This window comes from Trachypithecus francoisi, unplaced genomic scaffold, assembly GCF_009764315.1.
Source record: "Trachypithecus francoisi isolate TF-2019V2 unplaced genomic scaffold, Tfra_2.0 Lachesis_group1, whole genome shotgun sequence".
Lineage (NCBI taxonomy): Eukaryota > Metazoa > Chordata > Mammalia > Primates > Cercopithecidae > Trachypithecus > Trachypithecus francoisi.
Window position 1 is genome coordinate 77,238,836 of NW_022681454.1, and position 27,604 is coordinate 77,266,439.

A 27,604-nucleotide genomic window follows, 5' to 3' on the forward strand; every position below is an offset into this window, starting at 1 on the left:
AATAAAACCAACAAATTAGCTCATTTAATCTTCACAAGAAATTGTAGTCTCGTTGTGTTGACCAGACTGGTCTCGAACTCCTGGCCTCAAGTGATCCTCCCACCTTGGCTTCCCAAAGTGCTGGAATTACAGGTGTGAGCCACCCCACCTGGCCTTATTCTTATAATAGATAACATAGTATAGTGTTTATACTGACAACTGTAAATCAAAATTCAGCCATTAGCCTATGAAGTTAAAAAATGAAGTCTAATCAGAAGACAAAACTGTTTGACAATGGACACAAGATCTTCAGGAAAAACATGACAAAATTAGTAAATTTGGTCAAGTCTGAAATCAAATGTTTTGAGTTTTAATGAGTACTTCCCACTCCCAGACTTCCCCTAATTTTACCTATTGTAAAGTCACATAAGCCTTCAAGACTCCTGAACTCCAAAGCTTAAAAGAAGAAAAATCTGAAAAACTCAAATGATACTCATAAAACACTAAAAATAATTAAGATCTAAAATAGAGACACATGATTTTAATCTCTCATGAATCGTGGTCAACTGTAAATACATACAATGGGAGATGCAATTAGAAAATGACATAAAGTGAACATCTTTGGATCATCAGCTTACAAATATGGTTGTGGTGGACAAACAAAACAACTTGCCCAGCACTCACTTGCCATTTCTATCTATCTCCCACAGCATGGTTAATAGAGAAGACGCTTGGTCAGTAGAATGTGACAGACTTTCCTAACTGGTCCAAGGCTGGAAATGACATGAAACCATGTTGCCTGCCATGCATACAAAGCTACTCTGCCATGAAAGAGAAAATGCAGCTGATACAGAAAGTAAATTCTAAAAAGAGAGGGAATGTCCAACAATAGGAGTCCTGGAAGCCCAGGTGCCATTACACTTCTATAACTCAGCTATTCAACCTTCCCTCTAATTTCCAGTCATCTATATGTTATAGTTTGTTCTTAAGTAATTTTCCTAATTAATGCAGTGTTCCTATAGTACAGGCCATAAAAGAAAACAAAAATCAAAATCAGGATTTTTTCAAAGCACGTATGAATAAAGTTACATTTAATATAATAATAAACCAAAGCAATTTATTCATAAAGATACTTTTCTGGCCTCATCACTTACTCTTATAAACGGACATTACCTTTTCTGGTGTTCTAAATATTGAATTTTTTTCACGTGCGCCATAAATTGTAGAGCAAGATCTTCGCTGTATAATATGTTGGAGTCTCTCTAGCTCTTTCTTATAATAATCTCTTTCTTCTTCTATACCTTTCAGAAATGTATCTAAACGAGAAGGTGACCTGTCTCGACGTTTTATTCCATGTTCTAGTCTCATCCTCTCAACTTCCAGAGTAAGTTCTCTTTCTGCAAATTAAAGTGGTTAACTCTTAAAATAATGTTGCATACATAATGTTGATTAGTCAAGTAAATTATATTAATAACTTTTAGAACGAAAGCTACTACAAATCATGAACTGTTCTAAATAACACCTGTAAGTACCAAATCTATTGAAGAGGTAAATATTGAGAGGAAAAAAGGGAAAAAAAAGCAAAAATTAAAAGTTTAAATAAAGTCCAATAGGTCCAAGTCCCCCGCTTTTGTCTTATTATAAGATGGGTACTATTCAGTACTACAAAATAAAGCGATAAATTACCACATAGTACTTTCCCAGGACCTGAAAATGCACTAAAAGAAAATATATCTATAAACAACCATAACATGCACAAACTTAACATTAAGCTTGAATTTAATACACTATACACATATACAAAGAGAGCAAAATAACTCAAATAAATATAATTATTAGCTGTTGCCATAGAAATTGCCTCTTCATGAGTCAAAAGTAACCAAATACTGGCAATTTCATATAGTTGAACCTAATTTAATTTATGTTCATTACAACTCTTGAAGCATGCAATGATTTTCCTGATGTATTCTGGTTTACTCTCATCTCTTCTTTCATTCGTTCCACAGATATGTATTAAGCATTCACTGTATGCCCAGCACCAGCTAAGGATACACTATAAAACAAATAGCCAAGGCTGAACAATTATTCTAATTGTAGTAGGATAAAAGTTACAAAAGGATAGTGTGCAATGCAAACTAGAGGATGAATTGGCAAATTTGCCCCAAGAAGGAATGACCAGAGAGGTAAGAAGAAAGTAGGAGAGTGGGAAAGAATGGGCAACTGGGTTAAATGCAGTCAAATAAGCAAATGAATGAAAAGCAGCCACTGCATTTAGCACAACAGAGGTGAATGACTTTAACAAGAGCAGTTTTGTTGAAGGGGTGGCAACAGAAGCCAACTGGAGTGGACTGAGGAGCTAAGGGGTAGTGGGTGATCAAGCAGAACAGCAAGTATGGATGACCTTTCAAGATGCTGATGCTATGAAGAGAAGAAATGAGTGGCTGCATAGGAATGGGTCAAAGTTTTTGTATTGGAATGGGTAAAGAGTAAGCAAGTTTGAATGCCAATGGGAAAAAATAGTACAAAGATTAAAATTATGGAGAGGAGATCATTAATTTGCAAGGTTTTTAAAATTAGAGAAGTTAGGGCCCAGAGAATAGATGGAGCCACTGGTCCTTCATAAGAGGGACATTCTTGGCCGGGCGCGGTGGCTCAAGCCTGTAATCCCAGCACTTTGGGAGGCCGAGACGGGCGGATCACGAGGTCAGGAGATCGAGACCATCCTGGCTAACATGGTGAAACCCCGTCTCTACTAAAAAATATAAAAAACTAGCCGGGCGAGGTGGCGGGCGCCTGTAGTCCCAGCTACTCGGAGGCTGAGGCAGGAGAATGGCGTAAACCTGGGAGGTGGAGCTTGCAGTGAGCTGAGATCCGGCCACTGCACTCCAGCCTGGGCCACAGAGCGAGACTCCGTCTCAAAAAAAAAAAAAAAAAAAAAAAAAAAAAAAGAGGGACATTCTTGCATTGAACAGGAAGGAACAAGATGCACAAGTTTTTAATCTGAGGCCAGAAAACTGAGTGAATCCCTGCCATGGCTTTCCTTCTCTAGGAAAACTGGAGGTAGGATCATCCACTCAGGATGAAGGTGGGAAATGGGACTCACGGGTTTATTGACAGTGCAAAACATTTTAAATATGCCCCGTGGAGAATGGAAGATCAAACTCTAAGAGAAACTGTAAGATTTCCATACAGAGCTGAGCAGCCTGCTGAGGTTCAGGACCATCTAATTTGCAGCGCTCTCAATGTGCCTGGTGCACCCTCAAACAGCTGACCATGTGTAAAAGTGTAGAAGGCAAATTGTTTGGCTCATCCATGGCTGGGTATCTGGCAGGAGGATGCACCCAAAACACAGGGAAACAAGAGAGTTTGAGACAGCTGAAAGATTACGCTGAAATCATAGGCCACACATAGCTATCAAAAGAAATATAAACTTTTTTTTTTTTATTTTTTGAGATGGAGTTTCACTATTTTTCCCCAGGCTGGAGTACAATGGTGCCATCCTGGCTCACTGCAACCTCCACCTCCAGGTTCAAGCGATCCTCCTGCCTCAGCCTCCTGAGTAGCTGGGATTACAGGCACCCACCACCAGACCCAGCTAATTTTTTTATTTTTAGTAGAGATGGGGTTTCTCCACGTGGGTCAGGCTAGTCTTGAACTCCTGACCTCAGATGATCCGCCCGCCTCAGCCTCCCAAAGTGCTGAGATTACAGGCATGAGCCACCGCACCCAGCCTATTTTAAATTTTTATACATGGTTCTAAGCACTTTAACATATTAACTCATTTAATTATCACAACAACCTTTCAGGGTAGGTGTCATCATTAGCCCCATAGATAGGGAAACTGAGACACAGAGAGCTTAAATAACATGCTCAAGTTACACAGCTAATAAGTAGAGAGGAGGTTAAATAGATTATCCACATGGGCCTACGATAGAGACTCTTCTTAATACAGTACACTGGCTTCCTTTCACTTCCTAAGACACACAGAGTTTGATGGCACCAAGCTTCTGCACTTGCCATTTCCTCTGCATAGAAAACTAGACCCCAGATCTTCATATTGCTGGTGTCTTGTCATTGAGCACTTCAATCTCTAGCACATCCTCCCACTCTAATTTAATATCTCTTATCAACTAAAATTAACTTCTTCACTTATCTGCCACTAGTTTGTTTCCCTAACAAGAAAAAAGGCTCTGCAAGAGCAGGGCCCTTATGTATTTTGTTTGCCACTATATACCCCAGCACTCAAAAACAGGGCATGGCACACACCCACACAGCAGGTGATTCATAAACATTGGTCAAATTAATGAATGAATAAATTCTTTATTTTTTTTGGAGATGGAGTCTCATTCTGTCACCCAGGCTGGAGTGCAGTGGCACAATACAGTCTCACTGCAACCTCCGCTTCCTGGGTTAAAACAATTCTCTTGCTTCAGCCTCTTGAGTAGCTGGGATTACAGGCACGTGCCACCATGCCCAGTTAATTTTGTATTTTTTAGTAGATGGGGTTTCACCATGTTAGCCAGGCTGATCTTGAACTCCCAACCTCAGGTGATCCACCTGCCTCAGCCTCCCAAAGTGCTGGCATTACAGGTGTGAGCCACCGCGCCCGGCCAAATGAATTCTTATATGTTCTTTATGCCAACACTACTAAAACTTGGTCACAGTTCTGAGACAAGTATTATTAATCACATCTAACATTTAGTGCACATACAACTAGCAGTGAACATTTAGAACTGGTACCTGCAGAAAGTTAGCCTATTTCTTTTTTTTTTTTTTGAGACGGAGTCTGGCTCTGCCGCCCAGGCTGGAGTGCAGTGCCCGGATCTCAGCTCACTGCAAGCTCCGCCTCCCGGGTTCACGCCATTCTCCTGCCTCAGCCTCCCAAGTAGCTGGGACTACAGGCGCCCGCCACCTCGCCCGGCTAATTTTTTTGTATTTTTTAGTAGAGACGGGGTTTCACCGTGTTAGCCAGGATGGTCTCGATCTCCTGACCTCGTGATCCGCCCGTCTCGGCCTCCCAAAGTGCTGGGATTACAGGCTTGAGCCACCGCGCCCGGCCAAGTTAGCCTATTTCTATTTGTGTGTGTGTGTATGTGTATGTATTTTAAGATAATATAACTGCATTTCCTTGAAAAGATTCTGTACTTCAATTTTCCACTATTAAAATAGCCTTCCCTTTAGTCTTACTTAATTCTGTTATTAGTGTGTCTCAAAGAAGGACACATTTCTATTGCAAAATATTCAAGCAGGGTTCCCTGTATAAACTAGTCAAACATAAAAATTCTAAGGTCCTTGAGGGAGAGATTTCTACTGTATCTACAGTACCTACTGTGGTTTCTGACTAATGGCAAGCACTCAACAAATATTTATTGAATGAAGGAATGAATGATTATCTACTAAGAAAAACAATACATCAAGAGGAAATCACAATCATTTTTTAAGCTATCAAAATTTGACATCTTACCTGTAACTACAAAACTTTCAACTTTTTTGCTAAGTCTTTGCTTTTCTTGTTCAAGCTGATGAACAACAGTTTCAAGGTCTGATTTTACAAGGAGTTCATCACTCAGTCTCTCCTTTTCTTTATGGCATAAGTTCAATTCCTGCAAATTTTAATACTATAATTAAGATTTCTAACAACTTTATAAAATACTATCGCACTTAAAAGGAAAATAGATTTTTATAAGCATATTTATATAACAGCAATTGACATATGTGTGTGTACATACACATAATTAGTCAAATATAAGGTTTCAATTAAACTTAATTATCATTTGTGGCTGAAAGTACCATAAAACACATATCAACAATGTTTCTTTGTGGGTGGGAGAATTATTTTCTTCTACGTAGTTTAGCATATTGTCTTATTTTTTTCTAAATGAATATGTATTTATATAATTAAAAAATATAAAACTTTTTCATGTTTAAGAAAGCAGTAGTAAGATAAAGTCTTCTAAGACCACCACATACAGTGTATCTATAACTATACTGGTTATTCTCTCAGCCTCATATGCACAACAAGGATAACAAGACCAGGACACTAAGGATTCACTGGCGAGGATGAATCTATGGTTACGAAGTACTTTACATGGTATCCAGCATGTCCACCACCGTAAGTACTTAAAAAATGTTAGCTATCAATATTATCATTCTTATCTTAAAAATACATAGAATCTTGCATTACTGGAAAAAATAAGAATGGTAAGAAAGTAACTACAGCAACATCTTACTGTCAGCCAACACTACTAAAACTTGGTCACAGTTCTGAGACAAGTATTATTAATCACATCCAACATTTAGTGCACATACAACTAGCAGTGAACAAATGGCAAAAATCCCTTGCTCTCACGCTTCCTTTTTAATTGACTTATGCCACCAGGACACTGCAGTTAGAATGTATAAAAAATATACATAATGAAAGAACTTGGAAATTAGTATTTACCTTTGTTTCCAATCTTAGAGAAAACTCTTCTAATTCAACAGGTTATTTTTAAAAATCCTCAATCATTTGGGTGACTACCCGGTTTCTACCTTATAAGCAAGACACTCTTTCTGCTAGTTCCAGAATATAGGACCAAATGCTTTTTCTGTATGCTGTATTTAGGCTTCTGTTGGGATGATTACTTCCTTTGTTATTTGAAGACTACCAGAACAAGATATGTGACCAGGAAAATGGTTTCTATTACCAAACAAAGCTATTAAAAGAGGACTGGGCTGGGTGCAGTGGCTCATGCCTATAGTCCTAGCACTTTAGGAGACTGGGGCAGGACAATCACTTGAGTTCAGGAGTTTGAGACCATCCTGGGCAACACAGCAAGACCTCATTTCTACTACAAAAAAAAAAAAAAAAAAATGCTAGGCACGGTGGCACATGCCTGTAGTCTTAAAGTACACAAAAGGCTGAGGTGGGAGGATCACTTGAGCACAGGGCGTCAAGGCTGCAGTGAGCTATGATCATGCCATTGCACTCCAGCCTAGGTGACAAGGAAAGACCCTGTCTCTAATAAATAAATAAATAAAAGAGGATGGGGTACTTTTTGTAATAATCAACAAACATTTTAAATTAATCAACAAATATTTCAAGTAATTAACTTCTGGTTTTAATATTAGTCAACTCACAAGTCATAAAGTAGTTAAAAGAAGGTAAAATTTCTAACAGCTACCTACTATACATAAGATTAAGGAATTACAAAAATATAAACTTGCATGTCCATGCAGTGGAATATTACTCAGACATAAGAAGGAATGAAGTACTTATAAATGCTACCACATGCACGAACCTTGTAAACATTTTGCTTAGGAAAAGAATCCAGACACAAAATATATGATTCCCTTTATATGGAATGGCCAGAATAGACAAATCTACAGAAACAGAAAGTAGATCAGTGGTTGTCAGGAGCTGAGCAATAAAATAAAGCATACATATTTTCTTTTCCTTTTTTTTTTTTTTATTTATTATACTTTAAGTTCTAGGGTACATGTGCATAACGTTTATATCATGTATAACTCCCCAATGCAATCCCTCCCTCCTCCCCCCTCCCCATGATAGGCCCCAGTGTGTGATGTTCCCCTTTCCGAGTCCAAGTGATCTCATTGTTCAGTTCCCACCTATGAGTGAGAACATGTGGTGTTTGGTTTTCTCTTCTTGTGATAGTTTGCTAAGAATGATGGTTTCCAGCTGCATCCATGTCCCTACAAAGGACGCAAACTCATCCTTTTTTATGGCTGCATAGCATTCCATGGTGTATATGTGCCACATTTTCTTAATCCAGTCTGTCACAGATGGACATTTGGGTTGATTCCAAGTCTTTGCTATTGTGAATAGTGCCGCAATAAACATACGTGTGCATGTGTCTTTGTAGTAGAGTAATTTATAATCCTTTGGGTATATACCCAGTAGTGGGATGGCTGGGTCATATGGTACATCTAGTTCTAGATCCTTGAGGAATCGCCATACTGTTTTCCATAATGGTTGAACTAGTTTACATTCCCACCAACAGTGTAAAAGTGTTCCTATTTCTCCACATCCTCTCCAACACCTGTTGTTTCCTGACTTCTTAATGATTGCCATTCTAACTGGTGTGAGATGGTATCTCATTGTGGTTTTGATTTGCATTTCTCTGATGGCGAGTGATGATGAGCATTTTTTCATGTGTCTGTTGGCTGTATGGATGTCTTCTTTTGAGAAATGTCTGTTCATATCCTTTCCCCACTTTTTGATGGGGTTGTTTGTTTTTTTCTTGTATATTTGTTTGAGTTCTTTGTAGATTCTGGATGTTAGCCCTTTGTCAGATGAGTAGGTTGCAAAAATTTTCTCCCATTCTGTAGGTTGCCTGTTCACTCTGATGGTAGTTTCTTTAGCTGTGCAAAAGCTCTTTAGTTTAATTAGATCCCATGTGTCAATTTTTGCTTTTGCTGTCGTTGCTTTTGGTGTTTGAGACATGAAGTCCTTGCCCATGCCTATGTCCTGAATGGTACTACCTAGATTTTCTTCTAGGGTTTTTATGGTATTAGGTCTAACATTTAAGTCTCTAATCCATCTTGAATTAATTTTCGTATAAGGAGTAAGGAAAGGATCCAGTTTCAGCTTTCTACTTATGGCTAGCCAATTTTCCCAGCACCATTTATGAAATAGGGAATCCTTTCCCCATTTCTTGTTTCTCTCAGGTTTGTCAAAGATCAGATGGCTGTAGATGTGTGGTATTATTTCTGAGGACTCTGTTCTGTTCCATTGGTCTATATCTCTGTTTTGGTACCAGTACCATGCTGTTTTGGTTACTGTAGCCTTGTAGTATAGTTTGAAGTCAGGTAGCGTGACGCCTCCAGCTTTGTCCTTTTGACCTAGGATTGTCTTGGCAATGCGGGCTCTTTTTTGGTTCCATATGAACTTTAAAGCAGTTTTTTCCAATTCTGTGAAGAAAGTCATTGGTAGCTTGATGGGGATGGCATTGAATCTATAAATAACCTTGGGCAGTATGGCCATTTTCACAATATTGATTCTTCCTATCCATGAGCATGGTATGTTCTTCCATTTGTTTGTGTCCTCTTTGATTTCACTGAGCAGTGGTTTGTAGTTCTCCTTGAAGAGGTCCTTGACATCCCTTGTAAGCTGGATTCCTAGGTATTTTATTCTCTTTGAAGCAATTGTGAATGGAAGTTCATTCCTGATTTGGCTCTCTGCTTGTCTGTTACTGGTGTATAAGAATGCTTGTGATTTTTGCACATTAATTTTGTATCCTGAGACTTTGCTGAAGTTGCTTATCAGCTTAAGGAGATTTTGGGCTGAGACAATGGGGTTTTCTAAATATACAATCATGTCATCTGCAAACAGGGACAATTTGACTTCTTCTTTTCCTAACTGGATACCCTTGATTTCTTTCTCTTGCCTGATTGCCCTAGCCAGAACTTCCAACACTATGTTGAATAGGAGTGGTGAGAGAGGGCATCCCTGTCTTGTGCCAGTTTTCAAAGGGAATTTTTCCAGTTTTTGGCCATTCAGTATGATATTAGCTGTGGGTTTGTCATAAATAGCTCTTATTATTTTGAGGTACGTTCCATCAATACCGAATTTATTGAGCGTTTTTAGCATAAAGGGCTGTTGAATTTTGTCAAAAGCCTTTTCTGCATCTATTGAGATAATCATGTGGTTCTTGTCTTTGGTTCTGTTATATGCTGGATTACGTTTATTGATTTGCGAATGTTGAACCAGCCTTGCATCCCAGGGATGAAGCCCACTTGATCATGGTGGATAAGCTTTTTGATGTGCTGCTGAATCCGGTTTGCCAGTATTTTATTAAGGATTTTTGCATCGATGTTCATCAGGGATATTGGTCTAAAATTCTCTTTTTTTGTTGTGTCTCTGCCAGGCTTTGGTATCAGGATGATGTTGGCCTCATAAAAAGAGTTAGGGAGGATTCCCTCTTTTTCTATTGATTGAAATAGTTTCAGAAGGAATGGTACCAGCTCCTCCCTGTACCTCTGGTAGAATTCAGCTGTGAATCCATCTGGTCCTGGACTTTTTTTGGTGGGTAGGCTGTTAATTGTTGCCTCAATTTCAGAGCCTGCTATTAGTCTATTCAGGGATTCAACTTCTTCCTGGTTTAGTCTTGGGAGAGTGTAAGTGTCCAGGAAATTATCCATTTCTTCTAGATTTTCTAGTTGATTTGCGTAGAGGCATTTATAGTATTCTCTGATGGTTGTTTGTATTTCTGTGGGGTCGGTGGTGATATCCCCTTTGTCATTTTTTATTGCGTCTATTTGATTCCTCTCTCTTTTCTTCTTTATTAGTCTAGCTAGCGGTCTGTCAATTTTGTTGATCTTTTCAAAAAACCAACTCCTGGATTCATTGATTTTTTGGAGGGTTTTTTGTGTCTCTATCTCCTTCAGTTCTGCTCTGATCTTAGTTATTCTTGCCTTCTGCTAGCTTTTGAATGTGTTTGCTCTTGCCTCTCTAGTTCTTTTAATTGTGATGTTAGAGTGTCAATTTTAGATCTCTCCTGCTTTCTCTTGTGGGCATTTAGTGCTATAAATTTCCCTCTACACACTGCTTTAAATGTGTCCCAGAGATCCTGGTATGTTGTATCTTTGTTCTCATTGGTTTCAAAGAACATCTTTATTTCTGCTTTCATTTCGTTATGTACCCAGTAGTCATTCAGGAGCAGGTTGTTCAGTTTCCATGTAGTTGAGCGGTTTTGATTGAGTTTCTTAGTCCTGAGTTCTAGTTTGATTGCACTGTGGTCTGACAGACAGTTTGTTATAATTTCTGTTCTTGTACATTTGCTGAGGAGTGCTTTACTTCCAATTATGTGGTGAATTTTGGAATAAGTGCGATGTGGTGCTGAGAAGAATGTATATTCTGTTGATTTGGGGTGGAGAGTTCTATAGATGTCTATTAGGTCCGCTTGGTGCAGAGATGAGTTCAATTCCTGGATATCCTTGTTAACTTTCTGTCTCGTTGATCTGTCTAATGTTGACAGTGGAGTGTTGAAATCTCCCATTATTATTGTATGGGAGTCTAAGTCTCTTTGTAGGTCTCTAAGGACTTGCTTTATGAATCTGGGTGCTCCTGTATTGGGTGCATATATATTTAGGAGAGTTAGCTCTTCCTGTTGAATTGATCCCTTTAACATTATGTAATGGCCTTCTTTGTCTCTTTTGATCTTTGATGGTTTAAAGTCTGTTTTATCAGAGACTAGGATTGCAACCCCTGCTTTTTTTTGTTCTCCATTTGCTTGGTAGATCTTCCTCCATCCGTTTATTTTGAGCCTATGTATGTCTCTGCATGTGAGATGGGTCTCCTGAATACAGCAGACTGATGGGTCTTGACTCTTTATCCAGTTTGCCAGTCTGTGTCTTTTAATTGGAGCATTTAGTCCATTTACATTTAAGGTTAATATGGTTATGTGTGAACTTGATCCTGTCATTATGATATTAACTGGTTATTTTGCTCGTTAGTTGATGCAGTTTCTTCCTAGCCTCGATGGTCTTTACATTTTGGCATGGTTTTGCAATGGCTGGTACCGGTTGTTCCTTTCCATGTTTAGGGCTTCCTTCAGGGTCTCTTGTAAGGCAGGCCTGGTGGTGACAAAATCTCTAAGCATTTGCTTATCTGTAAAGGATTTTATTTCTCCTTCACTGATGAAGCTTAGTTTGGCTGGATATGAAATTCTGGGTTGAAAATTCTTTTCTTTAAGAACGTTGAATATTGGCCCCCACTCTCTTCTGGCTTGTAGAGTTTCTGCCGAGAGGTCTGCTGTTATTCTGATGGGCTTCCCTTTGTGGGTAACCCGACCTTTCTCTCTGGCTGCCCTTAAGATTTTTTCCTTCATTTCAACTTTGGTGAATCTGGCAATTATGTGTCTTGGAGTTGCTCTTCTGGAGGAGTATCTTTGTGGCGTTCTCTGTATTTCCTGAATTTGAATGTTGGCCTGCCCTACTAGGTTGGGGAAGTTCTCCTGGATGACATCCTGAAGAGTGTTTTCCAACTTGGTTCCATTTTCCCCCTCACTTTCAGGCACCCCAATCAGACGTAGATTTGGTCTTTTTACATAATCCCATACTTCTTGCAGGCTTTGTTCATTTCTTTTTCTTCTTTTCTCTTTTGGTTTCTCTTCTCGCTTCATTTCATTCATTTGATCCTCAATCGCTAATACTCTTTCTTCCAGTTGATCGAGTCGGTTACTGAAGCTTGTGCATTTGTCACGTATTTCTCGTGTCATGGTTTTCATCTCTGTCATTTCGTTTATGATCTTCTCTGCATTCATTAGTCTAGCTGTCAATTCTTCCACTCTTTTTTCAAGACTTTTAGTTTCTTTGCGCTGGGTACGTAATTCCTCCTTTAGCTCTGAGAAGTTTGATGGACTGAAGCCTTCTTCTCTCATCTCGTCAAAGTCATTCTCTGACCAGCTTTGATCCGTTGCTGGAGATGGGCTGCGCTCCTTTGCAGGTGGAGATGCGCTCTTATTTTTTGAATTTCCAGCTTTTCTGCCCTGCTTCTTCCCCATCTTTGTGGTTTTATCTGTCTCTGGTCTTTGATGATGGTGACGTACTGATGGGGTTTTGGTATAGGTGTCCTTCCTGTTTGATAGTTTTCCGTCTGACAGTCAGAAGGACTGTCTGTTGGTCTGTTGGAGATTGCTTGAGGTCCACTCCAGACCGTTTGCCTGGGTATCAGCAGCAGAGGTTGCCGAAGATAGAATATTGCTGAACAGCGAGTGTACCTGTCTGATTCTTTCTTTGGAAGTTTCCTCTCAGGGGTGACTCCACCCTGTGAGGTGTGGGGTGTCAGACTGCCCCTAGTGGGGGATGTCTCCAGCTAGGCTACTCAGGGGTCAGGGACCCACCTGAGCAGGCAGTCTGTCCATTCTCAGATCTCAACCTCCGCGTTAGGAGATCCACGGCTCTCCCCAAAGCTGTCAGACAGAGTCGTTCACGTCTGCACTGGCCCCCGCTCTTTCCCCTATTGGACTGCAGCTGTGCGCTGTCCGCAGAGGTAGAGTCTACAGAGACAGGCAGGCTTCCTTGAGCTGCTGTGAGCTCCACCCAGTTCGAGCTTCCCAGAGGCTTTGTTTACCTACTTAAGCCTCAGCAATGGCGGGTGCCCCTCCCCCAGCCTCGCTGCTGCCTTGCGGATAGATCGCGGCAGACTGCTGTGTTAGCAGTGAGGGAGGCTCCGTGGGCGTGGGACCCTCCCGGCCAGGTGTGGGATATATCCTCCTGGTGTGCCTGTTTCCTTAAAGCGCAGTATTGGGGTGGGAGTTACCCGATTTTCCAGGTGTTGTGTGTCTCATTTCCCCTGGCTAGGAAAAGGGATTCCCTTCCCCCTTGCGCTTCCAGGTGAGGCGATGCCTCGCCCTGCTTCAGCTCATGCTGGTCAGGCTGCAGCAGCTGACCAGCACCTATTGTCCGGCACTCCCTAGAGAGATGACCCCAGTACCTCAGTTGAAAATGCAGAAATCACCGGTCTTCTGTGTCGCTCGCGCTGGGAGTTGGAGACTGGAGCTGTTCCTATTCGGCCATCTTGCTCCGCCCCCCATTTCTTTTTTTTTTTAAGACAGAGTTTCGCTCTTGTTGCCCAGGCTGGAGTGCAATGGCACAACCTTGACTCACTGCAACTTCTGCCTCCCAGGTTCAAGCAATTCTCCTGCCTCAGCCTCCCAAGTAGCTGGGATTACAGGCATGCGCCACCACACCCAGCTAAGTTTTACATTTTTAGTAGAGACGGGGTTCACCATGTTGATCAGGCTGGATGGCCTCGAACTCCTGACCTTGGGTGATCCACACATCTCAGCCTCCCATAAAAATTTTCTTACTGAAAATGCTGGCAATTCAATATGACGTCAACTTACCAGTTGAAGTTTTGCCATTGTTTCTTCAAGATCCCGCATTTCAGACAGCTTTCTTTTAATCTCTTTCTAGGAATAAAAAGCCTATTAGGTATATATTTAAAAGTCTAAGAATATCACTAAGTCACATGCAAATAGATCAAGTAATTTTGCAAGTACTTCACATTCCCTCTTACCACTGAGATCTGAGGTTTCATCTCTATCAATTTCAATGAAGAGGCAAAATTGAGCTTCTCTTTAATCTTTTGGTATCCCAAATGTTTACAGGAGCCTACTTGTAACATCTGAAGAAGGCAACTTGAACGTCTTGTAGGATCTTCCTTGGGCCTTAAATTTGGGGGCAATCCTATGGTACTGTCATTTCCTGATCTTCCTATCCTATTGGCTTTCTCCACACCTGCTTTTACCAACCTGGATCCTCTCTCTAGAGAGCCAAATGCCAAGATCAAAATATTATGATCCAATAGGAATATTTTATTGAGCCAACTTGTCATTTCTGAGCATTTGCAATGGGACATGGGAAGCTGTGTTTAGCATGCTGTGCGCACAAGGATAGAAGATGCAAAAGGTGGTGGAAAAAGACAGGGATGAGATACAGGAGTGTTGCAATGAAACTAAAACCACAAAAACAGAATTAAAACTGCACTCATTATATCCTTTTTCAAGATTGTGTTGGTGGCCTGGGGTCCTTTGAGATTCCATATGCATTTTAGAAAGAAGCTTTTTCTATTTTTGCAAAAAAAAAAACAAAACACCACTGGGATTTTGATAGGGATTGCACTGAATTTCAGTTGCATGGACACTTTAACAATACTGAGTCTTCCAATCCATGGACACGGAATGTCTTTCCATTTATTTGTGTCTTCTTTAACTTCTTTAGCAATGCTGTATAGTTTTTCAAGTGTAATGGTTTTTCATCTCATTGGTTAAGTTTATTTCCTTTTGATGCTATTGCAGATGGGATTACTTTCTTAATTTCCTTTTTGGATAGTTTATTCTTAGTGTATAGAAAAACATCTGATTTTTGTGTGCTGATTTTCTACTCTGCAATTCTGCTGAATTAGTTTATTAGTTCTGGTTTTTGTGGAATGTTGAAGGCTTTCTACATGTAAAATTATGTTATCTGTAAACAGAGATAATTTTACTCTTTCTTTGCAATTTGTATGTCTTTCCTTGCCTAACTGCTCTGGCTAGGACTTCCAGTACTATGTTGAGTAGCAGTGACAAGAGTGGGAATCCTTTCCTGTTCTTCATCTTAGAGGAAAAGCTTCCAGTTTTTTACCACTGAGTATGATTGTTTGCTGTGGGCCTTTCATACATGGTTTTTAACTGAGGTAATTTCCTTTTATTCCACTAATTAGTAGAGGTGGCACTGTATAAAATCAATTCGGTGATGTAGAGCAGTGGTCTTCAAACTGGATTATACTTACTCCTGGGATAAAATGAACACTTTCCAAGTATTATATAAAACTATGGTATGCACATAGTTCTAAGGAATCAGCATCTGAATCCTTAATTTGCATATTCAGTGCTTCTTAAAAACGACCTACCTAATAACTTGTTTGTGGCCCGGCTACCATGTGAGTTCTGCATTCCTACCCTCCCTTTTATAGCTGCCTTTCTCTCAATGTTCAAAGAAGGGCATGTATCTCATTCATACCCCAATAGTGTACTGTCTCAAGATATAAAAAACTTTTGGAGTACCAGATCAAAAGATAATCTGAAATGTTGGGGCTGGCCAAAGGCTTTAAATAAGACACTATTTTCTCCTATTATCTCCCATTAAGAGATGTATTTCCAATACAATTTTACTTTTTTACTTCATAAATATCAACATTTGTGGTGTATCTGTCACTTTAACCCACTGATAATTAATAATTGTAACGATAACACTATTTCAGATAAAAATGTTAACACCTTGAACCTTAACAGTTACAGGAAATTTTTAAAAATAAAAAACTTTTGTTTTCCCATCAGATAGGCTGTCAGAAATTTTTTAAACAAAAAAAATTCATTCTTTTTAAATTTGTTATTTTTATTGTACAGATGTATGGTAGTGTGATCACGAAAAGGTTTTCAAGCATAAAACTGGTTGAAATAGGATAAAATTTTGTGGAAATTTCAAGGAGAAAGGATCATTTAGATTTTACTGGCTATAATTAAAAGAATAATGAAATAGTTTTAACTTAAGACATTGTATTTAAAATAGGCTGGAAATATCACCCTTTCCATTTAAACTTAAAAGATGAAAAACGTTATTATAATTACCAACTTAAAAATGTGCAAGGACATATATAGTTTTAAAAACACTTCTAAAGAATTCTTGGTGGCCAAGCATGGCTGCTCATGCCTGTAATCTGAGCACTTAGGGAGGTTGAGGCAGGAGGATTGCTTAACCTAGGAGTTTGAGAAGAACCTGGGCAACATAGTGAGATCTCGTCTCTGCAAAAAATTAAAAAATAAGCTGGGCCTTGTGGCATGCATCTGCAGTCCCAGCTACTCAGGAGGCTGAGATGGGAGGATTGCTTGAGCCTGAGGAGGTTTAGGCTGCAGCGAGCTATGATTGTCCCACCACACTCCAACCTGGGCAACAGAGCAAGACCATGTCTCAAAAACCACAAGCTGAGTGCAGTGGCTCATGCCTGTAATCCCAGAATTTTGGGAGGCAGAGGTGGATGGATCACCTGAGGTCAGGAGTTGAACCAGGCTGGCCCACATGGTGAAACCCCATCTCTACTAAAAGTACAAAAAAAAGTACAAAAATTAGCTGGGCATGGCGAGCACCTGTAATTCCAGCTATTTGGAGGTTGAGGCAGGAGAACTGCTCGAACCTGGGAGACAGAGGTTGCAGTGAGCCGAGATCACACCACTGTACTCCAGCCTGGGAGACAGAGATTTTGTCTCAAAAAAAAAAAAAAAAAAAAGGATTATTGAGCAAAAATGACACAGAGGGGAAACTTCGAAAGCTCTCTCACAATGCACAAAGGGGCAGAGATAAAAATCTTGAAGGAAAACAAGTCCTTGGAGATCCATCCTAAGAATAGATGTGCTTCAGAGAGACATTCGAACAACTAAAACAAATATAATCATTTACAGATGTAAACAACACTTCAGAAAACCCTGCATTACCAAAGCAAAAAAACAAAAACAGACACACAAACCAAAAACCTGAATGCAGATATCAAAAGGGCTCAAGCTCACTGTGTGCTAGGAGAATTAATGAACACTCTCACAACCCACACATATCATTCATTACCTTTGCTTCCCCAAGTTCTTTATCAGCAGTCTCAAGCACTTCTTCTTTATGTCTTTCCAATTGCTGTGCTAACTGATCTATTTCAGTTAATTCTTGGCAGAGTTTTTCATTTTTGTTACTTAAATTAACAACTTCAGATGTCACCGTTTCCTTGGTTTCCATAAGCTCTCGTATACGCTTCTCCAGGTCTTTATTAGCTTGCTGAAGAAAGTCAACCTGAATTGGAGTTGTAATTTATGAGGTATATGAATTGGAAAATTATCCTAAACACTGACTTTCCAAATAATATTTCAAAAAACTGTATTTTAAAACTTATTGAAGATTAAAACTACAGCTATTCTATATTTGCAAATTTATATTGTTATTTACAAAACTGACCAAGTGAAGTGTAATGAAAGTACATATCCATTGGCTTTGATTTTCAAGCACAGAAAGGACAAGAAATTTGTGTGAACTTTTTCTCAGTACAGAGTTCTATATGACAAGAATATTATGATGATAATAGATTGTGTTGTTCAATATAGTAGCCACTAGCAACCACATGTGGCTACTGAACATCTGAAATGTGGCTAGTGTAAACTGAGATGTGCTGTAACTATAAAATATACACAGGATTTCAAAGATAATACAAAGAAAAAAATAGGTATGTAAAAACATTACTGGTTGAAATGACAATATTTTGGACATATTGGGGTAAATACATTATTACAATTAATTTCACCGCTTTTTATTTTTTTAAATCGAGCTGCTACTAGAAAAATTTAAATTACGGCCGGGCGCGGTGGCTCAAGCCTGTAATCCCAGCACTTTGGGAGGCCGAGGCGGGTGAATCATGAGGTCAGGAGATCGAGACCCTCCTGGCTAACACGGTGAAACCCCGTCTCTACTAAAAATACAAAAACCTAGCCGGGCGCGGTGGCGGGCGCCTGTAGTCCCAGCTACTCGGAGGCTGAGGCAGGAGAATGGCGGGAACCCAGGAGGCGGAGCTTGCAGTGAGCCGAGATCGTGCCACTGCACTCCAGCCTGGGCGACAGAGCGAGACTCCGTCTCAAAAAAAAAAAAAAAAAAGAAAAATTTAAATTACATTTATGGCTCATATCATACTTGTATGGGACAGCACTCCCCTAGAGCTACTGTTGATAATTTTTACCTACTATATTCTGTTTGTAGCCCAAGCATCTCTGTCATACCAAAATTTCTAAAGTTCATGTGTCATGCTATATGGAACTCTCCTGCTCTTTCAGCCTTAGGTCAAATGCATGGCAAAGGAATCCACTACATAAGTAGCTAAAAGCTAGATATTTAATTTTTATATACATTTTTACTTTTTTAGGTTATAAAAGATATACTCACGAATTTTTTTTAAAAAAGAGAAAACTTTAAAGGAGAATATCCCACCACACAAAGGTAAGCTTTGTTAGTATACTTTGGTACATTCTCTTTGTTTTCTCTTTCCAAGTCCATATATACATTTTCTTAAAAGCAAATTGACAATCATGTGCCCAGAGTTTATTCTCTTCCTTTAAATTGTTAATGTTATGGTGTATGTTAATTACTCCTCATTCAACAGTCTTTAGAAACATGATTTTTCAATAACTCCACCCTATTTCTGGATACTATGATCCTATCAAATTTTTCCCATTGCAAATAATACCTCAGTGAACAACTCCCGCCACTTTCACAAACCCATAGACCATTATAAACATATAGTGTTTATTATAAACACCATTATATACACTCAGTGAAATAATTATAAAAGCCATTACCTGAATATTTAAATGAGCAATAAGCTTTTCATTGGTTTTATTTCTAGACTCCAGAGAGAGGACATCAGGGGACCGACCACCATCCAAAGCAACTGACAGTCGTTCTATCTCTCGTTCTCTTAGCTCGATCTGAAGATACAAAGTCATGCTGTCATTTTAAAAAATCTGGTTTTCAGCCAAATGATTAACACTGAACAAACATTTATTTGGACATATTTTCTTACGTCCCAATGCATACAACAGATTAACATTTATATTTGTGTCATATATTATATGCATAAATGCAGAACAAAAATAAATTATATAGAAAATGTCAACAGACATACTGTCAATATATCTTTCATATGTATTTTTACTACAGATTTTTCCTTATTTAATTTTTGTATTTTTTTCCCTCTTTTAAGATTTAACAATGTTTATATAAAAACAAACTTGTTAGCAGATTACACACATGCTCAAGTACTAGAACTGAATCAAAACTACTTCAGTCCCTGGTAGAATAAATAAATGAGTGTAACACACTAAGAAAAGTAAGTTGCTACTGAACCTCAATATTAGAAAGAATAGGAAACTGGGGTGAATTTAATTATGTTATTTATGTATGAATTTGGAAAAGCTCACACTTTCAAGCTTTGGCTTTCTTTTTTTTCTCTTTTTGAGATGGAGTTTCACTCTGTCACCCGGTCTGGAGTGCAGTGGCATGATCTTGGGTCACTGCAACCTCTGCCTCCCGGGTTCGAGCGATTCTCCTGCCTCAGCCTCCTGAGTAGCTGGGACTACAGGCATGTGCCACCATGCCTAGCTAATTTTTGTATTTTTAGTAGAGATGGGGTTTTACCATGTTGGCCAGGCTGGTCTTGAACTCCTGACCTCAGGTGATCTGCCCAAATCAGCCTCCTAAAGTTCTGGGATTATAGGCGTGAGCCACTGCTCCTGGCCCAAGCTTTGGTTTTCTTAAAATAAATAAATAACCAAGCACTCCAAACATACCAAAAAGTAACAACAACATGGAATGTCTGAGACAGCAGAAATAGCTTGGTATGACTGGATGTAATGTGCATGGGATCTAGTAGTTGGGGATGTCTGAAGAATAAGGATGAAACTAATTATGATTATCCTGGACTAAAGGATGAAATTGATAGGAATAAAAACAGAGGCAGGGAAACCTAATGCAGGAATGCATAAGAAACAATTAATGACTAAAATAAAACAGTGGTAGAGGATAGAACAGAAGAAATAAGTTTAAGAAGCACTTAGCCAGTAGAAATGACAGAACTTGGTGAGTGGTACATGAAGGCAAAAGAAAGAGATCTAGAAAGGCTATAGAATGTGCAGTTGGGCAAACGTTAATGCTACCAACCAAAGTAGAGAATACAGGAGTTGAAACCAGAAGAGAACAAGTCCAGTACAAGGCATATGAGTACAAAAAGACTACATTCAAGTAGAAATGCCCAGTGTGAAGGTGGGTATATGGGTCTGGAGTTCAGCAGAGAAGTCTGAGCCAGAGAGAGATGGAGGAGTCATCAATACACAGGCAATATTTTAAACCAAGAGAGCGATGAGGACACTTGAGAAAAGATACAGAAGAGAAGAAGGGGTCAAAGACAGAATTCAGGAAAACAGTAATATTTCAGGGAGTGGACAGGTGAAACAAACCAAAAAAACCCATTATAATAGGCTTAAAAAAAAGAAAACTGGAAAAAAATGAAGTCATGGAAAAGTTTCAAAGAGCAATTATCAATACTACCAACTACCACAGAGTAGGTCAAGAAAACAGACCCTTAAGTATCCTTTTGGCTCTAACAATTAATGTTACTGATGTAATTAAATAGACTAGTGAGTGCAGAAGACAGACTACAATAGGTTAAGGAGTGAGCAGGAGGTGGAGAAGCAGAGACAGAAATGGAGCTATCAAGTAAGACAGTCTTTGGAGAAGTATGCATAGAGAGGGAGAAGGAATCCTCAAGAGGAAGAGGTAGTTAAAAGAGTTTTTTGGCCGGGCGTGGTGGCTCACACCTGTAATCCCAGCACTTTGGGAGGCCAAGGTGGGAGGATCATGAGGTGGAGATCGATACCATTCTGGCTAACATGATGAAACCCTGTCTCTACTAAAAAATAACAAAAAATTAGCCAGGCACGGTGATGGGTGCCTGTAGTCCCAGCTACTCAGGAGGCTGAGGCAGGAGAATGGCATGAACCCAGGAGGCGGAGCTTGCAGTGAGCCGAGATCATGCCACTGCACTCCAGACTGGGCAACAGAGTGAGACTCCATTTCAAAAAAAAAGAGTTTTTGAAAAGGGATGTTAGCTATGACAATAGAAGTACGTCTTCACAGGATTGTTATGAAGATTAAATTAATCGTTGTAAAGTGGTTATACAAGTACTTACTAAAGAAAAAAAGAATAATGGATTAAAGCAAGGTCCTAAGGAAAAAAGAGGAAATGGGGTCAAGAGCACAGGCAACTCAGCCTTAAATAGGATGAACAATACCCTGCCCACTAAGTCTTAAGACAGCCTGAGTACAAATATGGCTAATTTTAAAGGTAGAGATAGAAAGTTGAGACAAGGTGACTTTCTCAGAAGATGGAATTTTTCTTTTTTTCTTTTTTTTTTTTTCTTAGATGGAGTTTTCGCTCTTGTTGCCCAGACTGGAGTGCAATGGCATGATCTCGGCTCAACACAACCTCTGCCTCCCAGGTTCAAGCGATTCTCCTTCCTCAGCCTCCCGAGTAGTTGGGATTACAGGCATGCACCACCATGCCCAGCTAATTTTGTATTTTTAGTAGAGATGGAGTTTCTCCATGTTGGTCAGGCTGGCCGCCAACTCCCGACCTCAAGTGATCCACTCACCTCGGCCTCTCAAAGTGCTAGGATTACAGGCATGAGCCACCACGCCTGGTCGATTTTCTTTAACTCCATTTTTATCCAACTAATCTTCAAAACACTTTAAAGATCTAGTCATACCAACACCTAAGTTACATCTATATTTGTGTGTGCAGATCACTCAAAAAAAAATGCAGTCAATGCAGAAAATGAAAAACGTGTTACCCAATTTAACCTTCAGGACGCATATTAAGAAAAGCCTGTAATTACCCAAATCAGAGTTTAGCCAAGACATCAATAGAAATTATGAAAAGACAAAGCTTGCTATGGTTATAATACAACTCTGCATCTACTAATTCTCCTGATTCTTCAGAAAACTGTTGTATGAGGACTAGTGCTTGTAGAGAAAACAAAAAAAAACATGGCAACACAAAAGAGTAACTTTCTAAGAGACTGATGTTCAATATGACAAAATCTATAAAAAGAGTAGAAAAATTGCAAAAGTACAATTGTAAAACATAGTACACTTCAATGAAAACAGTAATATGGTTATAAAATTATATTTGGGGAGATAAATGGTTCAGCTAAAAGAAAAACCAAACAAATACTACTATTCACCTCAATGAATAGTGAAGGGAATGGAGTAAATAAGTGCTCTTCAATCCATCAATCCTCCCACCTCAGCCTCCCAAGTACCTGGGACCATAGGCACATGCCACCACACTTGGCTAATTTTTAAATTTTTTGAAGAGACAGACTAAGTAAGTAAAGCCACCTAAGCTATTCCAGCTATTAACTCTATTAACAAATCTGATGAAAAAGATAAAAGCTATATAAAAACTCAGTATCAGTAATTTCAAATATAACCCAATTCTATTTACAATCACAGCATACCTATCTCAATCCCTACTATGCAAGTAAATAAAAATCCTACCTGCTTGCTATAATCGCTCACCCCACTTTCCATCACTGCTAACTTTTCTTGTAGCTGGTGGACTTCCTGTTGAAGTTCTTGAATCCTGAAAAGCACTTTAAATTAATGCCAATATACTTTTGTTAGGAAAAACAAAATAAGAAACGAAGCTAGATGTGTTATTTCATAAATTCTATACTTTCAGCTTCTCAAAGAGGTAGGACATACTGTGCCAAAGGGTCCCCAAATCAACATAAAATATAGTACATCATCATGGAGAGTTGGTTTGTAAGAATAGATTTAAAACTGAGTAGAAAATAATTTGTAACTCAGATACACTGTGCAAGAAACACCTCACTATTGCATTTTGATCCCCAGGAAAATTCTTTGAGGTACTGCTGCCAATTCTTAGGTTTAAAAAACTGAGGTTTACTCCAAAATTCAGAGGCTTAGTAAGTGAAATAAGAAACTAAAATGTGTTTACTGCCCCTTACCCTGTATTGCCTAATACTACTTTGAAACTCTGGAGAAAAAGATCATATGTAACTACAGCAAAAAACCTATTCCTTCTGGAACCTGTTAATTCTAACAGAATCAAGATTTTGTCCAAATTACCTGAATTGTTCAGGTACATTATGACATAATCTATTTTCATACTGGAAAGACAAAGCCTGAAGCCAGGTCTGCTTTTTTTTCTTTTTTGAGTCAGGGCCTTCCTTTGTTACCCAGGCTAGAATCCAGTGGCCTGATCACAGCTCACTGTAGCCTCAACCTCCCCAGCTCCATCAATCCTCCCACCTCAGCCTCCCAAGTACCTGGGACCATAGGCACATGCCACCACACTTGGGTAATTTTTAAATTTTTTGTAGAGAGAGTTTTTCCACATTGCCGAAGCCGATCTTGAACTCCTGGGCTTAAGCAATCCTCCTGCCTCGGCCTACCAAAATGCTGGGATTACAGGCGTGAGCCACAGTGCTTTCAGCCCCAGGTCTGTTTTTAAAAGAGATTTTCCATGGGGTGGAGTAAATGAGGCTGGATACGGCTTGTACTTGATGTTAACTGGAACCAACATTTTCTACTAATCTAGGTTTAGGAGAAGAGTATGCATGCAGCTGCACTCATATAAATGCATGAATGACTCTGAATACAAACAAAATGTGCATATATAAATTAAACAGGACAATTAAAAGAGATGAATGTCACTTATGCAGCCCAAATAATTCCCTAAATAATAGTAACACATTGTCTGAAAAGTCCTAGATTATAAAAACAAAACACTTCCCAGTTAAGGTCAACTAACTATGTAAAAATATTGTGTGACAACTGAGTGAAGACATCCTAATCAGTAGCTCAAAGGGTCTTGCCCTGTGTCCCAGGCTCGAGTGCAGTGGTTCAATCTCAGCTCATTGCAACCTCTGCCTCCTAGATTCAAGCGATCTGCCTACCTCAGCCTCCTAAGTAGCTGGGACTACAGGTGCATGCCACCATGCTCAGCTAATTTTTAATTTTTTTTGTAGAGACAAGGTCTCACTATATTGCCCAGGCTGGTCTAAAATTCATAGGTTCAAGCAATCCTCCTGCCTCGGCCTCCCAAAGTGCTGGGATTAACAGGTGTGAGCCACTGCACCTGGTCCCAGTGATCTCTTTTAGATTGATCAACTGAGATTAATAAAATCCCCCACATTCTCTGCATAATCTACAAAATAAAAAGCTACCTGCATGAACTATTTCCATTAGTGTATTCTATACTTTGAAATGCTTCTCCAGCTATTATCATGGAGACTAGTGCTCATCCTTTGAGTCTCTTACAATTTTCTTAATGGTGTTTTGTGAATTTATAATTTGAGCCTCTTAGAATTTTCTTAATGATGTTTTGTGAATTTCTCGTCTCATCTCTAGTACTGGACTACAAACTTCTCAAAAGCAGAAACACCATCTTCTTCATCTTTATATCCTCAGAACACTTACACAGTGCCTTGCCCAGGAGGTTTAATAATGTTTCAATCAAATGGAATTTATATATGATTCAAATGTAAGGAAATATAAACACAGAGCTAGAGAAAGCATTAAAAAAGGAATTTCAAATCCAGTTACAAATCTCTTCATATTTAACTGGCAGTTGACATAAATCTGAAGTAATAAAGATTCCTGCAAAAGATACCTCTTACTTGGAGATGACACAAAATGTCAAAGCAGCTCTACTTAAACAGGTTCTTGATGGCACTAAACTATTTTTAAACCAGTGTGAACAGAAACCTTAGATATACGATCTACTTAATCAAAGTTTCAAAACAAGTAAAAACATTTTATATCAATCTGAAAGTATTTACTGAGTGCCTGTGCAAAGTTCTGTGCTAGACACTGGAGAGACAACAGTTAACAAGACAAAAAGCCCTCCTATCAAGAAACTTAGAGCTAACTGAGTGCTCAATTAACTCAAGCCAAGAAAGAATTATTTAATGCACCTGTTATCAGCCACTTGTAGGAGGTCTGCAATGTAAGGGTCATCTGGTTGAGGAACCGGGTATGAACTGACTTCAGAGGGAGGAACCGGTTCATCAATTTGCATACGCTGGCGCCTGAAAGCAATACTTCTTTTCTTGCCACCTAAAAAGAATGAGTGTCTTAAAAAATTAAGAAGAAACAAAACCATGTCTTAGAATTAAATATTCCAGGTTAGCCTTTTGGTTATAAAGTGTGCTGCAGTTCATAATACATATTGATAAAATATTTTCTCCATCAATATGTAAATATCCACCCTGATCTTTAACTAAACAATGCAGTCCTAAAAACCTCAACAAGACATGGTTATCAAACAAGTTTTATATGACTGCATGCTTGGCATATATGCCCAGGCTTAATATGTCTGTCCACTAGATAGGGATAAGACTTTGGCAAGTTTAAAAGCTGAATATGGCCGGGTACGGTGGCTCACGCCTGTAATCCCAACACTTTGGAAGGCCGAAGCTGGTGGATCACCTGAGGTTGGGAGTTCGAGACCAAGCCTGGCCAACATGGTGAAACCCCCTCTCTACTAAAAATACAAAAAAATTAGCTGGGCGTGGTGGCGGGCACCTATAATCCCAGCTACTTGGGAGGCTGAGGCAGGAGAATCGCTTGAACCCGGGAGGCAGAGGTTGCGGTAAGCCGAGATCGTGCCACTGCACTCCAGCCTGGGCAACAAGAGTGAAACTCCATCTCAAAAAAAAAAGCTGAATGTGCCTGTGGTGTTCACTATTATGAGCTCAAGCAATTATCACTAGCAGAAAACTGGCAGTGAGAACTAAAATACGCATGCTTATTAAGTAATATCAACATAGCAGATAACTGAAATCGTAAGTAGCAAACTTAGAATGAACGGAATGTCATCTGTAATATAAAGCCAAGCTATAACCTGAATTAGGAGGGAATGTTTTCTTAATCTTTACAAGTAGTAGGACTAAATTTTCTTACAGCTAGATATATCTTGTCTTGGTCAAAAATACATAGACAATGTATCTTTTTAAGGATTTTGCCAAGATTAGAAGTATATTTGAAAAACTAGAAGATCCTCGTGAAGAACAAACGTAATTCACAATTTTGTCTCATTAGAATTCTAACAAATTTTGTATACTCCTACAGAAGTAGGAGTATACAAAAGGAGTTTTAAGGATAAGAAAACTGGGCCAAGAGTATTTAAATGACCTGCTTGTTGACACACCTGAACACAGCTAACCATTCCTTCTTTCTTTACCTCCTGGTTCTCCTCCTTGGTGGCTCCTCAGTTTCTTTCAGAAACCGTCTTCTTCCACCTGTCCCTTAAATACCAACTTCCCTAGCATCTGACTCTGGGTCTCCTCTCTTTCCAGTCTACATAATCTCAGTAGATAATTCTTACTACACCCATAGCTTCAATTACCATGAGACTCCAATGACTCTCAAATTTGCATCTCCACCAGGGCCCACACTTTTGAGAAAAGATCTACATATCCCACTGTTTGCCAAAAATTTAGACATGCATGTTTTCTGGGTATAGCATATTCCACATATCCAAAGTGGACTCCTGCTCTGCTTCCCACATTCTCTAACTTAAGAAATAGTATCACCCTCCACCTACCCATTCACTCGAAAGAGAAGTCTGAGAATTCCTCTGCTTCCCAAATCTACACTTAGTCACTATATTGTTTACACATCTTGAATCTCTCTGGAGTCTATCCCATTCTTTCCTCAGGAAACCTGATTATCCTCTTTTTAGGCTTAATCTTCTAGTTACTTTCAAGGTTGACTCCCACTTTTCTCCATCTCTTCTGCCATTGGCTCACAGTCCCCGTGTCCATCTATCTCATTTACTAAACTATCTCACGGTCCACTGAGTCTTCCCCCACCCTGCCTTCACAGTTCTAATCTGTCCATTCTCAGGAGTTTCCTCTCCCCTCAACCTCAGGCACACAATAAAATGACTACACTTTGGCCTTTGTCATCACTCAGAACTCTGCTGGCTTCTAGTTCTTCAACTCCAAAATTCCATTCTGACTGTAATCTTCATAGCAAACAAATTACTTTTGGTACTCACCATGCTCTTTAATCTGTCTTGACCTAGTCCCATAAACCAGCAGCCACCTGTTACTCACTTAATTTCATAATCTTGATCCCATGGTTCAGCTATCTGAATGATTTTGTCACTAATATTGTAGATTCTTCCACCAACCCATACCTGCTGAACAATCACCAACTCTGGATGTGGCCCATCGTTTCGTTTTTTTGAGACAGGGTCTCACTCTATCACCCAAGCTGGAGTGCAGTGGTACACTCTCAGCTCACTGCAACCTCCGTCTCCCAGGCTCAAGCAATCCTCCCACCTCAGCCTCCCAAGTAGCTGGAACTATAGGCTTGCGCCACCATGCCCAGCTAATTTTTGTATTTTTGGTAGAGATGGTGTTTCCCACACTGGTCTCAAACTGGGCTCAAATGATCTGCCCACTTCAGCCTCCCAAAGTGTTGGGATTACAGGTGTGAGCCACCGCACCTGGACCCATCATTTCTT

The 27,604-nt window shown here is 39.4% G+C and overlaps 1 protein-coding gene across 3 annotated transcripts in view; it reads right to left on the reverse strand.

The window, feature by feature from the left end:
* Positions 1-27,604, reverse strand: part of CEP135 (centrosomal protein 135) — a 101,471-nt gene that overhangs the window by 67,997 nt on the left and 5,870 nt on the right. For 2 of the 3 annotated variants that reach the window (XM_033214616.1, XM_033214617.1), the window contains 7 exons: positions 25,047-25,188; positions 22,603-22,687; positions 18,846-18,974; positions 17,080-17,295; positions 13,827-13,892; positions 5,444-5,582; positions 1,153-1,376 (listed from right to left, as the gene is read on the reverse strand). In XM_033214616.1, coding sequence (XP_033070507.1) covers positions 1,153-1,376; positions 5,444-5,582; positions 13,827-13,892; positions 17,080-17,295; positions 18,846-18,974; positions 22,603-22,687; positions 25,047-25,188 — 1,001 coding nt within the window. Of the gene's footprint in view, positions 1-1,152; positions 1,377-5,443; positions 5,583-13,826; positions 13,893-17,079; positions 17,296-18,845; positions 18,975-22,602; positions 22,688-25,046; positions 25,207-27,604 lie in introns of all 3 variants that reach the window. The other variant, XM_033214615.1, reaches the window with a different exon arrangement.